The sequence below is a fragment of the Periophthalmus magnuspinnatus genome, chromosome 3 (genome assembly GCF_009829125.3).
Source record: "Periophthalmus magnuspinnatus isolate fPerMag1 chromosome 3, fPerMag1.2.pri, whole genome shotgun sequence".
NCBI lineage: Eukaryota > Metazoa > Chordata > Actinopteri > Gobiiformes > Gobiidae > Periophthalmus > Periophthalmus magnuspinnatus.
In genome coordinates, this window is record NC_047128.1 from 11,543,747 (window position 1) to 11,559,134 (window position 15,388).

The following is a 15,388-nucleotide window of genomic DNA, read 5'->3' on the forward strand; positions in this document are numbered from 1 at the left end:
TGATGTAATCCATATGAGTTATTTTGGTTATGCAGGAGATTTGGGAGTTTTATAATGAAAGGTCACTCTGAAAGGCAGATTATGGACTGGTTTATCTTGGGGATCCCGGGTAGATTCTTGTATTGATTCCTGATAGAATTTGTGTGGGAAGACGAGGCAGTATCCCACCAGCTAAAGCATTTTCAATCTATACACTTAACTATGCTCTTTGTTTATTTATAGGCTATATTTTTGAACATTAAAGGTTCACTATGCAACTTTTCCAGTGGGGTGTTGCCTCCATGCCTCCATTATTGCTTTATTTGTTTGAATCATTCCACAGTCTGGCATTAAACATGTTTATCCTGCATTTATTCCATTACATATGTTTTTATTGCACGTGAAAAACATTCATTCTTACTGAAAGAGAGCTTGCTTTTCCACAGAATTGACTTTGTAATTTGGCTTGGTGGTGGCACCTTCTCATCCCCATGGTGATGGATAAGTAGAATACCATATTGTGGAAGATCCTAGCTAAACTAAAGCATTAAAATCTTTATAGAGATAGCGAGGTAGCGGTTGTGCTAGTAGTAGTAGCAGTAGCAACAGCTGTAGTTGTGGCAGCAGTAACAGTAGTAGCAGTAGTAACAGTAGCAGTGGCAGCAGCAGTAGTAGCAGTGGCAGCAGTAGTAGGTAGTAGCAGTAATAGTCATAGCAGTAGTCGCAGTAGTAATAGTAGCAGTAGTAGTAGTAGTAGCAGCAGTGGTAGTAGTCCATTGTTGTGATATATTCTTGAGCGCTGTTGTTGTTTGACCCACATTTCCCAGACTCCTTGGTGGTCCTGTCTCTGCTCTCAGCTCTGTTCAATATTTCATCTGTATCAGTCCATTACCTCCTCAGACCAAACTACTGACTATTTCATGCTGCTCTCAGAATCTTACCTCACTCTACCTGTGGGGGGTGTACATCCAGAGAACTCTGTTACCTCATTTTATACACAGCCAGTTTTTAGTCATTTTGAGCATGTCTATTTTGTGTTTGAACAGATTGAATTTTAATTAATTCATTCATTAATTGCATCATCTGGTTCCAGTGTTGGATGTGTTGGTCATGGTCACATTTTTATTTAGCCGTTTTCCTCCTTCAAGGCACTCAAAGCGCTTTACATAAAGGAACCACTCCCCCATTCACAAACACTTGAGATCAGTGGACAAAGTGTCATTCTATTGTCTATTGTCTGTCTTTTTATTATCATCATGGTATCGGAATCCCTTTGGGGCTGGACTTTACTCAATGCAGTATAAATCGTAGTACCTCAAAACAATACCATCAAACTGAAAATAGCTTCTGGATTGTAGCCGAAACATGATTACAAAAACAGCGTCCAGATGACAACTGTTACATTACTTTTTATATTGTTTTTGCTAATGCTATCTGTATGGATGCCAAGTAACGTAAGGTTTTTTGACATTTGATCACAATCCTCATTTTAACCCCAAAAAACCCCAAACATCCAGCTCCATCTGCAAACCTTGCCTCCTTTGTTTGACATCAATCACAGTCCTGCATTTTCATTGTTTTCACTGCGTTTCACTGTGAACAGACGTTCCATAATGCTCCCGCTGCCCTTTGACCTTTGGCGTGGGCCGACTGAGTGAATGATGAGCGCCTCCTAGGGGTCAACACCTCTGCGACTGGACGGTCCCATGTTGAGCGATGTCTGGACAGTTTAATAATGCATCCGTCAGCCGTAGATTTGATTAAAGTTTAACGATTCAAAATGTCCGAAAGGCCGGGGTCAAGAGGAAGAGGGGCAGAGGGAGGAGTGTTACTGTTTGGACTCGGTTTGGGCACTCTTAAAGGAACAGTATAGAACGAAGAGTGTATCTTTTCTCTGTCTATTTAACGTAAAGTTGTAACAGATTTTTACTGTCTTAAAATGTTAAAAACTGAGCTAGATCATTTGCAGCTATCCAAAGATATCTCTCACTTTCCATAACACATTTCTATAGCCTTTCTCAACAAAAAACAGCATGTTAACAGCGCACTTCCTGGATCTCTAGTGATAAAATGCTTTATAATGAGATGCAGACAGTACGCAGAGGTGCCATTTGACCCTATATCTGTACTGGGCAAAACTAATTTTAGAAAACCGAAACACAGATTGAGTGGTTAGCCCTTCTGCATATCATATCAGCATGTCTATAGTGTGAGCGGAAAAAACAGCATACATTTGTAAATTTGAAGAGATGACATGTGTTCAGTCATTATGCACGGTAATCTTGAAACTACACTGACACAAAAACAAAAAAGCTACAACAAATAAATAGCAGAATGAAGCCATAGAAGTGACTTATTCCACTCTCTACAGCTGAGATCTTATCATATTACAACTAAAATAACAAAAATCTCCCCATTATTGCAAAGATAACACGATAAATATTAGGCCCAAAAGCTATTGTTCCAGCTTTCAGATACTGAATGATAAGTCGACATAGTGATTATTTTGACAGTCCTAGTTCCAAGTTCAATTCTTGTTTTAGTTCAGTGATAGCCATGAGGAGTATGTCCAATCAGAACTTGTCTGTAGTACCAGAAATGAACAATTGTCTGACACTAATCTGGAAAGCACCAGTGCATGCGCTCTAGTTACCATAGTTACTCTTGTCAATATTCTAAAGTGAACACTTCATTTATTTACTATTATTTGCTTTCCCAATCAAATTTTGTGATTAAAAACTTTTTGGAACAGCATAATATTGTCTAGACTATTTACTATTTAATGGCTTTTTGCAAATGTTCGAATACTCCTGGGATGCTAAAACTATGGTGATTTCTGCTAGTAAATTAAATTCAAGTTACATTTTAAACAAAACATCTCTGCAAACCTTTAAAGAGGGGGTATTGTGCAAAACTTTTTTTTTTTTTTTTTTTTTTAGCTTTTAGCACATAACAATTCTCCGTAAATATACACTGTACACAGCAACTTGCCAAACCTAATGTGATGTGCACTAGTTTCATTAGTATTGTTTTGGGGGAATGTAGCATGTTCAAAACACAGAAATAACATGGTGATCTAAATATTTTATGTCTTAGCAGTTAATACTCCATAGACGTCAAATACCCCCTCTTGTAATTCCCCATAGAAGTAAAATACCTCCTCTTTTTATGGTTATGTCAACAACTGTACAATTTCCCAATCAGGTGAAACAGTTACAGTGATTAAATGATGGTTGTGTCCATTTGAATCCACTGGTATCTTATCTTTGAACCCCTCTCCGATAAGCATATTTCCAGTTCCTGTATGGATCACTGATAGATTTCTGACTCGTTGTGATGGGCTTCTTGGCTGTTTGACGCTTTGACGTTGCAGAGTATTGATTGAGTCCGTGGTCCATCCTTCACCATTGGTCCAGACAAAACCTGTTTACATTATAGATCTGCTGTCACTCAGGTCTGTGTGCACACCGGACCTGCCACCCCACCTTCTCTTTCTCCTCCTTAATAATAATAATATTAATAATAATAATAATAATAATACTATATATATGTGTGTGTGTTTTGTCTCATTCACTCAAGTTTGAGTAATCCTGGATTATTAGGCTGTCTGCATCCCCAAATCTTAAAATGCTCTGTTCCACCTTTTGATGTCATCAAGTGGTAATTTTAAGGTTAACAACTATTTTTAACCTCAATTTAACTGATTTACTCTTCAATAATCTAGAATCATGGGCGTCGGACTGGGAGGGTAAGGGGCTCTGTTTACCCAAGGCCCAGTGCAGAGAAGGGCCCCTCACAAAGTCTTTGGTCTGTCTTATGCATGTTTCGTAAGAAAGTATGTAGCGCCAGCCCCAAGATGATTTTTATCTAGGGCTCAGAATTTGGTGATACATCCCTGCCTAGAATAACCTGAAATTGTTGCTTTTATTTTTGAACAATTTTGTTTTATCTTTTGTGAAGTTGAGATTGTCACAGAAATTTCCTATGTCTCTAGTACACAGAGGAGTGAAGCAGTTTCAATGAGGCTAAAACTAATGGTTGTAGTGAGGGTGTGTGGAATTTAAAAACACAGTGGAGCACTCCATGTATTACCACTTAATGACATCTCGAGGAGGAACAGGATGAATATGAAGGATGTGTGTGTTAAACGTGTGAATGAAAACAAAACATAAATCCAGGCATGTTTATGATGAAGCAGCATTATTGATTAATCTATTTTTATTTGTATTTTTTTGTCCTTGATAAGTTACAGGTCAGATCTGGAGGTAGGTGAGGCCATTTACAGTTTTCAGACTATCTTTTTCTTAGCAAAAACAAACAAAGGCAAGGGCGATAAAAAGAAATATATAAATTTAGTGAAACATTCCTGCCAAAGCAATAAGATCTCTATGGAACAGTTGTTGGAAGTTACAGTGTTAATTCTACCGAAGCCATCTACTCCTTAAAACAAATAGTGCATCTTCCTGGAGCTCCAGTGTTGCTTTTCTGAGTGATTTTTACCTTGTTGTTTTGGCCGCTCCTCTTGGCAGCAGATCCCGAACTCCAGGTCTCTGCCTTTCCTGATGTTATGTGTATTTGTTTATTTACTTGTTTGTTTGTTTTCAGCGCCCAGAGAGTGTGAGGAGGACGAGTTCCACTGTCAGAACGGCTACTGTATCCGGAGTCTGTGGCACTGTGACGGAGACAATGACTGTGGGGACAACAGCGATGAGCAGTGTGGTACGAACAACACAGACAGCTGGATCATGGGTGGGACTGTCACTATACTAACACTCAAACTGCATTTGAATACTAAGGAAAAGGTTTAAGACTATTGATTTGAATACAACAGGAAATGTAATTGTTAAACTCAAATTAATAATCGTTTCATAAATGTAGTCTTACAACCCTGATTAATGGTGGGCAATTTCTGATTTATTTTAGAATAAAAGGTCTCAGACAATAATAAAAATACTATTACTTTTTCAGTCCAGTTCAGTGTTCAAATATAGTGGAATAGAACATACAGATACCTGCTCTCAAATGTGATTCAATGTTGTGAAGTAAAAGTAAAAAGTATTCACTTTAAAATCTACTAGAGTAAAGTACAGATACCTAAACTGTATATTTACTTTGTTTCATTCCACCACTGATTATGGTTAAATGTTTCTTTTGTCTATATTTCAGCAAATGCAGTCAGAACCAGTAATGGTGTAGGTTATTCACATACAACATTCATAAAGCAGTGAACTGATGAGTGAACTGACAAAGAAACATTATAAACCTGAACTCCTGTCAGTAACAGTTTACATGGCCAAGTTTGAGCAAATGTTTTGAATACATCTCCTCTTGTACACATGCATACTTGTAATGTTTTTTATGATTCATTATCGTTCTCTTGCAGCAGGTCCGTCGACCAAAATTTGGGGGCCCAGGGCTGGTCTCTAAGAAATCTCTGGGCCCCGGGACAATAGACTCCTTTGTCCCCCCATTGACTCCCCTGCTTGCAGACATGTATATTAATAGTATATTTTCTGACTATGTCCTCTTGCAGACATGCGTAAATGCTCAGATAAAGAGTTCCGTTGCACAGATGGAAGTTGTATTGCGGAGCACTGGTTCTGCGATGGAGACACGGACTGTAAGGACGGATCAGACGAGGAAAACTGCCGTAAGTCTCAGATAGAGGAATTAATACAGCTTTTCTACACACTCATATAGCATTATTCCTTCACTGCACAAACTCTGGTAAAAGGTAAGGTTTAGCCAAATCAGGGAGCACCACTCAGTAGCCTCATTTGCCTCATTTCTCTCATTTGCATCAACCATTCTAGTCGATAGCTTCATTTCATTATTTTACTTGCCACAAACAGTTAAAAATCTTATCTGTTAGTTGAAACCTTAGTTCACCATTCATGTTAAATAGAGTTTGCAAAGAAAGTTTCACAATGTTGCACTTGTAAAATACAGCAACACCATAATCACAAAACATTAAATCGGCTGTGTCTTGTGTCTAAGTTGTTTTTTTGTTTTTTTTGTTGATTCATCAGCCTCAGATGTTTTGACTGCCACCTGCAGTGCGGAGGAGTTCCAGTGCGCGTACGGCCGCTGTATCCTGGACATTTACCACTGCGACGGAGACGACGACTGTGGAGACTGGTCTGATGAGTCCGACTGCTGTAAGGCTTATTAACTGCAATATTTATCAATTAATATCAAGGAATTACATCACTCAAATAGTAATTTTTATTTGGCAACAAGTTTATCTCAGTTATTCCCTATTTTCTAGTTTTAGAAAGAGCCATTATGTAAGTTGGGCGAGGTGCCACCTGCTTGCTTTTGAACTTTAAACTATTTCCATGGTTACACCTGGTCATATATGTGGAGAGGTACTATTGCATATTTTAAAGGTACAACCCCAATTCCAGTGAAGTTGAGACGCTGTGTAAAACTTAAAAAAAATATAGAATACAATGATTTGTAAATCCTTTTCAACCTATATTGAACTGAATAAACTCCAAAGACATTATATTTAATGTTCAAACTGATAAACTTTATTGTTTTTATGCAAGTATTCACTCATTTTCAATTTGATGCCTGCAACACATTCCAATAAAGTTGGGACAGGTGCAACAAAAGAATGGAATACACCTGTTTGGAACATTCCACAGGTGAACAGGTTAATTGGAAACAGGTGAGTGTCATGATTGGGTATAAAAGGAGCATCCCCGAAGGGGCACGGTTCACCACTTTGTGAACAACTGTGTGAGCAAATAGTCCAACATTTTAAGAACGTTTCTCAACTTTCAGTTGCAAGGAATTTAAGGATTTCATCATCTTCAGTCCATAATATCGTCAAAAGATTCAGAGAATCTGGAGAAATCTCTGAATGTAAGCGGCAAGGCCGAAAACCAACACTGAATGCCCGTGTGTAAAGGATATTACCACATGGGCTCAGGAACACTTCAGGAAATCATTGTCAGTCAACACAGTTTGTCGCTACATCTCCAAGTGCAAGTTCAAACTGTACCATGCAAAACGAAAGCCATATATCAACAATATCAACAATATCAACAGCACAAGCTCACCTGAGAGGGACTGACACAAGTGGAAAAGTGTGCTGTTGTTTGACAAGTCCACATTTCAATTTGTTTTTGGAAATCATGGACGTTGTGTCCTGCGAGCCAAAGAGGAAAAGGACCATCCAGATTGTTATCAGTGCAAAGTTCAAAAACCAGCATCTGCGATGGTCTGGGGGTGTGTTAGTGCCCATGGCATGGGTAACTTGCACATCTGTGAAGGCACCATTAATGCTCAAAGGTACATACATGTTTAGGAGCAACATATGCTGCCATCTGAGCAATGTCTTTTTCAGGGATGTCCCTGCTTATTTCAGCAAGACAATGCCAAGCCACATTCTGCATGTGTTACAACAGCATGGCTTCGTAGCAAAGGAGTGCAGGTACTAGACTGGCCTGCCTGCAGTCCAGACCTGTCTCCTATTGAAAATGTGTGGCGCATTGTGAAGAGCAAAATACAACAATGGAGACCCCAGACTGCTGAGCAAATGAAGTTGTACATTCAGTAAGAATGGGAAAGGATTCCTCCTGCAAAGTTTCAACAATTAGTGCCCTCAGTTCCCAAATGCTTATTGATTTTTGTTAAAAGGAAAGGTGATGTAACACAGTGGTAAACATGCCCCTGTCCCAGCTTTTTTGGAACGTGTTCCAGACATCAAATTGAAAATGAGTGAATATTTGCATAAAAACAATAAAGTTTATCAGTTTGTTACATTAAATATCATGTCTTTGTAGTGTATTCAGTTAAATGTAGGTTGAAAAGGATTTGCAATTGCATTGTATTCTTTCTTTTCTGTATTTTTTTAAGTTTTGTACGGTGTCCCAAGTTCATTGGAATGAAGGTTGTATTTTTACAAATAAAATATAATTCTGTAATTGAATAAATGCAAGAAAGATAAATTTAATGAACAACCAGTCAAAGCTATAACAGTGCGGACCTTCCTACCAGAAAGTTACTTTAGCTATTTGTCTGTATATTCTTAACATAGCATCTGACACTTGTATAGCAGGTCTATTAAGCATTGCACCCTCAAATATCTTCTCATATACAAATGCATATCTTGAGTAACTCTTATCTAATACCTCACAGTTCTTTCTCGAGTGTCAGACCTGTTTGTGAGCTAGTGTTTACATGTGTCACTGTGTTGTGGCGTTGGTGTTTTGGAGGTTGTGGGTTAGATTCCCTCTTCCTGCTGTTAGCGCTTCAGACAGATTCCTGAGAGGCTGAAGACAACATTCCTCTGGCTCAGACTCTGCTCAGACATGAAGGAGGGCTCTGTTTAGGAAGAAGAGAACTTTGTCTCTCTCTCGCTCTCTCTCTTTCTCTCTCTGTGCTGTCGCATTGAGAGAGAGGAGAGAGGGATGAGAAAAGAGGGGGAGAGAGTGTGTGAGAGACGGAGTTGGAAAATGACATGTTTTCATGTTTTCTGCTGTATATTGACTTTGGGTTCAACCAGGTCAAAAGATAAATAGAGTTAGTTAAAAAGTTTAGTTTTTAATTTGAAATTTTAAGTTGGAAAGGGATTTATAAATATGTAATTTTCTTACAACATTGTGTTAAAGTAGACCTATTCTGTAAAATTTACTTTTTAGAGCTTTTAACCAATTGTGGTTTTCTCCTCTTTTACCGCCTCAAAGTTGTATTTAGAGTGATTTCAAGTAACCTTTATTCTGCTGTATTCAAGACGTCATTAATCCGTTCAACCCCCGTTTTCACCATTTTATTTGATGATCAGTGATATACGTAGGCAGCGTGATCTGCAGCTATTCATACGAGTTCTGTGTTGTGATGATGTTTACGGTGATGTCAGCTCCCATTGGGCACCGGCATTTCTAATGTGGAAGTCAGCGGGCATGTTTCTTTATTAAGTCGTTTTAGATCAATTTTGCTATTTAAAATGTGCTAATTATAACATAATGATCCACGGATGTCATAGATTCTAACTACAGAACAGACACAATATGTCTTCTTAATGAGCCTGTTTTTGTTTTCTTGGTGCAGCGTCTCATCAGCCGTGCCGCTCAATGGAGTTCATGTGCAGCAGTGGCATGTGCATAAACGCAGGCTGGAGGTGCGACGGAGAGTTCGACTGTGACGACCAATCAGATGAGAGAAACTGCAGTGAGTACTTTAAAGTGGGATTAAACACATAAACTCCACCTACAATAACGTTTCAAATAGAGCTGCTAAACTGGGCAGTGCCAGGAGGACTAAAGGAGAGAATATAAGGAACATTGTGAGTGGTCTAACAGGTATCCACACGTCAAACTCCGCCTCTGCAGCCAGGTGTTTGTAATGAGAAACACCTGGCTGTAAACAGGGCAGTTTTGTGTGATGTCACCAACTACTGGAAATTGCTGAGGACCAGCATACACTTAAATTTAGATGTTTTGGACCACAAAGCTGCCAATTTCCTAGTTTGGTCTAAAGTTGCCAAAAAATGACTAGGGACAGTAGATAATGCCATTAAAACACCATATATACAGTTTATAGTGCAAAAAAGTGGATTTAGTGTTTAAAAATTACACTAACACATCTAAAATGGAACTAAAGGCGCTGATCCAGATTTTTCCATCTTAGAAGTTTGAAAATCCAAACTAGTTAATTTTCAAGTTTGCAGTGGTCCAGAGTATTCCTCATCTTTTGAACACATTCCTAGCATCCTAATTATTCACCACAATGAATAGCACTTCACGATAAATCTAACAACAACTAATGTGCTAATAGTGAATCAGCATTACTTCCTGGTTCACAGGTGATAAAAGACTTTATAATTAGATGCAAACAGCACACAGTGGTCCCATTTTGACCTTAAGAACTGCTTTCACAATTTATATGTAATAGGGCTAAACACATTTTACCTTATGCGTTCCAGTCATCCTAATTATTCATTCATTCATTATGCAGCATTTTTCACAACTCTCAGAGACCAGAGTGAAATTTTCAAAGTTTTACCCTTAGAGTTTTATATTTAGAATCTGGTACAGCACCTTTTGATTTTAATAAGCAAGATTCCTATTTATTTACTACAGCATTTAACTCTCTCTGTAGCTACCTCCATGTGCACGGTGGACCAGTTTCGCTGCAGAACGGGGCGCTGTGTGCGGTTGTCATGGCGATGTGACGGAGAGGATGACTGCGCCGACCACAGCGACGAAGAGGGCTGTGAGAAAACTGGTGAGACTTTAAATGTATTTAAACACTATAAGATATATATATATATATATATATATATATATATATATATATATATATATATATATATATATATATATATATATATATATATATATATATATTTTATTTATTTATTTTTTTACATATATATAACTTTTTTTTGTGTCACTCTTGCACGATGTTCTTAGTAAATACACTATGGTATATGGGAGTATGTTAACTATTTTATATTAAGACAGCAGTCAGGCCATTTGACAGAGGTTTACTGCTTCTCTGTGTAACCTTTTAGTCCATGGATAGGCAATAGACAGAGCTTTTTTTTTTTCAATTTGTTTGTTTTTATTGTACTGAAAAATGTAGACAAACCTGTGTCCTTACTGTGTGCGGGCTTGTATCTCCACAAACCTGACTCTTACTTGGCCTGGAGGTGGACTCTCTCTCTTTTCCTCATATCATGCAAATCTACTTTGTACAGTGCTCCCTCGCTATATCACGGTTCACCTTTCGCGGCCCCGTGGTGTGTGTGGTGATATATAATAATTGTAAAAAATAAAGCTTACTACTTTGCGGATTTCGCCTATTGCAGGCTATTTTTAAAACACAATCCATGCGATAAACAAGGGACCACCATATTTTAAATCTTATTTGTCCAGCTGTTCAGTGTTCACGTGCTTTTAGGTCAGTTAGTCCACACATTAGTTGAGTTTGGCTTTGCTTGGACAGCCCATTGTATAGCATTAACTTATTTATCTCTAAGTTACTGGTCAGGTTTGTAAAAAGTGCATGGTTTTCAAGTTTTTTTAGTACAATTGAGCAAACACATAAACAAGATTATAAAGATTAATGCCATTCTGTGAAACATTCCAGGCAAAGTTAGAACGTCGTTATGGAGACAAACCAGAAAAATGCTGCATAGTACCCATTTAAAGCCACTGTACCAGATATTTACCACGTTAAAAATGTGAAAAACAGAACAATTTAATTGATGTAAAGTTATTTCTCACTTACCTTATGCATTCCGAGCATCCACTTATTCACCCTGATGAGTTTATAAGCCCTTTTAACAGCTTTCAACTTTTGCTGTTGCGGTAATTCTAAAAACAATTGGCTTGCTAACACACACTCCCTGATTATCGGACAATAAAATACTTTCTAATTAGATGAAGACAGCATAGAGCAGACATATTTTGAACTCAAGAGCTGCTTATACATAATATCTATACTGGGGCAAGACAAATTTGGGACATGGGAAAAAATGGGGTACAGGGCCTTAAAGTACCCTTAAAGTACCATTGATTGACCCATAGACTTGCATGCAACAAACCAGTGTATTAACCAGTCCTTTAACTTTCTTACTCACAAAAATGTGCACTTAGCTCAATGAAACTAACTGGAGTGAACCTGTACCTGAATGAAACGCCGCGAGTTGTGTTTCTGCCCGCGGCGCTCACAGCGATGTCATCGTTTCAGCTAAAAATAACTTCAAAGGTTTCCACGACGACGGCCCATACCAAACCTGCACTCGGCCGAGACACTGGGGGGATATGGGAAAAAGAGTTATAGTGACGTGTGCCAGACTGTGCTTCAATTTAACTTTCAATTTGTCTCAATGAGTAAACTGAGAAGATTAGATAAGTATGCTAGTTGTAGTAATCATGCCACAAAGTCTGGCCTATAGTTTCTCATGTAGAGCTCATATTTAAAGTGCTAAAATAGTAACGTTTAAAAAAAACAAAACTGTCCAACATAATTATCTTTAAGACTACAGTATGTAACTTTTTAGCCAAAAAAACAGACTAAAATACAAGGGTTTTTTTTGTTTGTTTTTTTTCGTTTTGGTTGTGTTTATTGCACTGAAAAACATAGAAAAACATGCATCCTTACTGTGGGCAGGCTTGCATCTCCACAAATTCTTATTTGGGTTGGCGGTGGGCATTCTCTTCACTTGTTTCTATCAAAATGTTGTTCCTTTGGCTATATTAAGTTCAAGTCATGTTTATTTATATAGCACATTTATCTTCAGCACACAACAATTTTCCATAAATACACAAAAACATGATACAAAACATTCTTGACAAACCTGATGTGATGTGCAATAGGTTTTATTAGTGGGATGCATGACGATTGTAATGAGAGAGCAATACCCCATAGAAGTGAAATAGCTCCTCTTTAAAACCCTGTAGAAGTGAAATACCCCCTCTTTAAAGTTCTGCCTTACTCGTACTAGTTTTGGCTTTTATGAAACTTGTGTGTTTTATAGTTTCAACAATATTTCTACTGAAGTGAATGAGCGATAGCTATATTAATAATTAAACCTGCAGAGTCCCGCACATGCACACTCCTTTATTTGTGTCTCTTTAAGCCTTGTGTGTTTAATGCCGCCTTATCTCAGCTCATTCATCAGACCTACGTTCACAAAAGCATTCATCATTTAGCTCCAACAACAGTAAATCTGCTCTGAGTAAACAGTGCAGACAAAACAAAGCCACTGATTCATCCTCTGATAAAGAAGTGACTCAGAGGAATACAGTCCAGTGTATAGAACCAGAGAGGGGCAGTACTCAGGTACATTTACTTGAGTAACTTTTTAAAGAAATTCTACTTTTCACAGGTACTTTTCTCACATTATACTTAGGTACAGTATGCAACTTTCTGGAGGTGGCACATCACCTACATGGTTTCACGGAAAAAAGTTAAAATCATACTTCAGAACATTCTCCATGGAGATAGGTACATTTTACTACTGTAATAATATTGTGGAATATTATAGCCAAACAACATTTCCATGGAAACAAGCAGGAGGAGGCTCTCATCCAGGCCAAGTAAGAGTCAGGTTTGTGGAGATGCAATAAACACAACCAAATTGAAGAAAAAAACAAGTGCCCTTAAAACTTTTCTTGAGATGCTTTACTTGAGAAGCAATTGTATGATTTTTTAAATATTCTTGGATAAACCACTGGTCCTCCTGAATAACTTTCTGTTGAATTATAAAAGAAAAAACAAATCTCATAGTTTTTTTTTCATTTATTTCTTAAAAAAAATCCTAACCCAATATTGAAATGTATTTAATATTTAGCCCATGAAAATCATAAAAAAAATGTAATTTGATTAAAAAAAAGAAAATTGTATTGATTTCTATAGTATTGTTTAAATATGGCCCCAGAATGCCCTGCTAAGCTTTTGTGCAATTATGGACCAAACATGTAATACCAATAACTTCATAAAGCTGCGCTTAAAAAGAGTGAAGGATCATGGTCTATGCAGTCCTGCCTGCGTTTTTACTTGTTACATCATTGTTACATTAGCCTTGTTAGCCATTTTCTTTGTGTCAGATCTGACCAAGCATCTTCTGAAATTTGCCGTACATCTATAGACACTTTTTCTTTTAGCGATCAAAGTCTTGTCTAATTAATTGGTCTCAGGAGATTTCAGACTCCCTGTTGGTCCCTGTCCGCGTGGTGAAAACTGTTTTTGTGGAGATGAAAAGCCAGTCGCGCCATCTGCGTGTGGGCTGCTCTAAAGTACATTTTTCAAAAGCTGTGACAAATCCAAGCGTGTTTTCTGGCCCCTGTTCTGAAGGAAACCGTAACACAAATGGTACATAATGTATCGGAGTGAGTGGGATCTGAGTCCTGGGCCAAGTAGGAGTAAAATCATGTTTGTAAATGAGGGTTTTTGATAGTAAAAGTTCATTTTGCACGAAAGTTTGTTGTCTTCATATTCATACTCAGTTACATTTACCGGAGTAACTTTTTGAAGATACTTTTACTCCTACTTGAGGAATATTTTTTATTGAAATAACAGTACTCTTATTTGAGTAGAAATGTTGTTTCCTTTTCCCACTGTGAGTGAGTCTACAAGTGACAAAAGCTTTGACAATCTGTTTATTCCACCGCTCTTTCAGGTATGATTTACCGTAGTTTTTTGTGCATTTGTTCTTCCATTTATATTAACTTAACTACTTGAGTAGTACTTTTCCCATTTTTATTTTTTTTTTTATTGTTACTTGAGTAATCTCTTGGAGCACTACTTTCTACTTCTACTTGAGTAATATTAATATGAAGTAATGTTATTCTTTCTTGAGTACAGTTTTTGGCTAGTTTACCACCTGCTTTTAAGCGACTGCATTGTCATTACATTCACATTGATCTACTGTATTGTCAATTATGACAACTGCCGAGCCCCAGTAGGAACCTGCCTTTAGCAGTTGCCCCAGGAGAACAGTTTCTGGATATATTTCATCCCACTTGCATGAGGGTCTAACAGGAGGTCACTATTATATAATATATTTACATCTGGACAGGTGATTGTTCATAAAATATGTGCAGTTCCTTCAGTCTAAAATTGTACATAATGGTACAAAATCTATAAAGTTATTATTCCATCAACCTTGGAACATTTTGGAATGATTGCATCCTTTCTTTCTGCACAGAGAGCCCTCCGTGCGCCTCAGACCAGTTCCAATGTGGAAACGGCCGCTGCATCGGTCAGAGGAAAGTCTGTAACGAAGTGAACGACTGTGGAGACGGCACAGATGAGCACCCACATCACGACTGTCGTGAGTCTAATGTCCACTCATGCCTGATCCATGTCTGACCCGTGTCATAGTGTTTGAAACCAAATTTAAATGTTAAAATGCTCTTCTTTTTTTGTTCAGATGTAATAATCATCAAATCCATTTAGGTTTTGTAAAATTTTGTCACCAAAGTCAGTCAGTAAATTGTTTAGACAGAGCAGGGAATACTCAGTCCTGCTCTAGTCGACTTCTATGCAGCATATTTTGTACATATACACTAGATTTAATTTTTAATGCTGTATAGTGTTTGAGTATCATAATTCATGAACAGACACCTAAAACTATTGAGGCTTAGTCCTATATTGCAAAAAGTATATTTTTTTATAAAATGTGGGCTGTGTTATGGGGGGCCTGGGTGTCCTCCCCCATGAAAATTGTAATCAATCAGATGCAGCTTCCTGTGGTTTTGTGTATTCCATCCATCCATTGTCTTCCTCTTTATCCGGGGCCGGGTCATGGAGGCAGCAGTCTGAACATAGCTGCCCAGATTTCCCTTTCCACACACACTTCCAGCTCTTCTGGGGGGATTGTTTGATGTATTGTGGTTGAAATATTCTCATTAGTAACAATTTGAATTGATTTTATGGATACATTATT

At 37.8% G+C, this 15,388-nt stretch overlaps 1 protein-coding gene across 1 annotated transcript in view; it reads left to right on the plus strand.

The window, feature by feature from the left end:
• lrp4 (low density lipoprotein receptor-related protein 4) overlaps positions 1 to 15,388 on the plus strand; it is a 167,581-nt gene that overhangs the window by 117,223 nt on the left and 34,970 nt on the right. The window contains exons 4-9 of the mRNA XM_033987216.2: positions 4,585 to 4,698; positions 5,513 to 5,629; positions 6,009 to 6,137; positions 9,040 to 9,159; positions 10,090 to 10,215; positions 14,648 to 14,773. Of these exons, the coding sequence (XP_033843107.1) occupies positions 4,585 to 4,698; positions 5,513 to 5,629; positions 6,009 to 6,137; positions 9,040 to 9,159; positions 10,090 to 10,215; positions 14,648 to 14,773 (732 nt within the window). The remainder of the gene's footprint in view (positions 1 to 4,584; positions 4,699 to 5,512; positions 5,630 to 6,008; positions 6,138 to 9,039; positions 9,160 to 10,089; positions 10,216 to 14,647; positions 14,774 to 15,388) is intronic.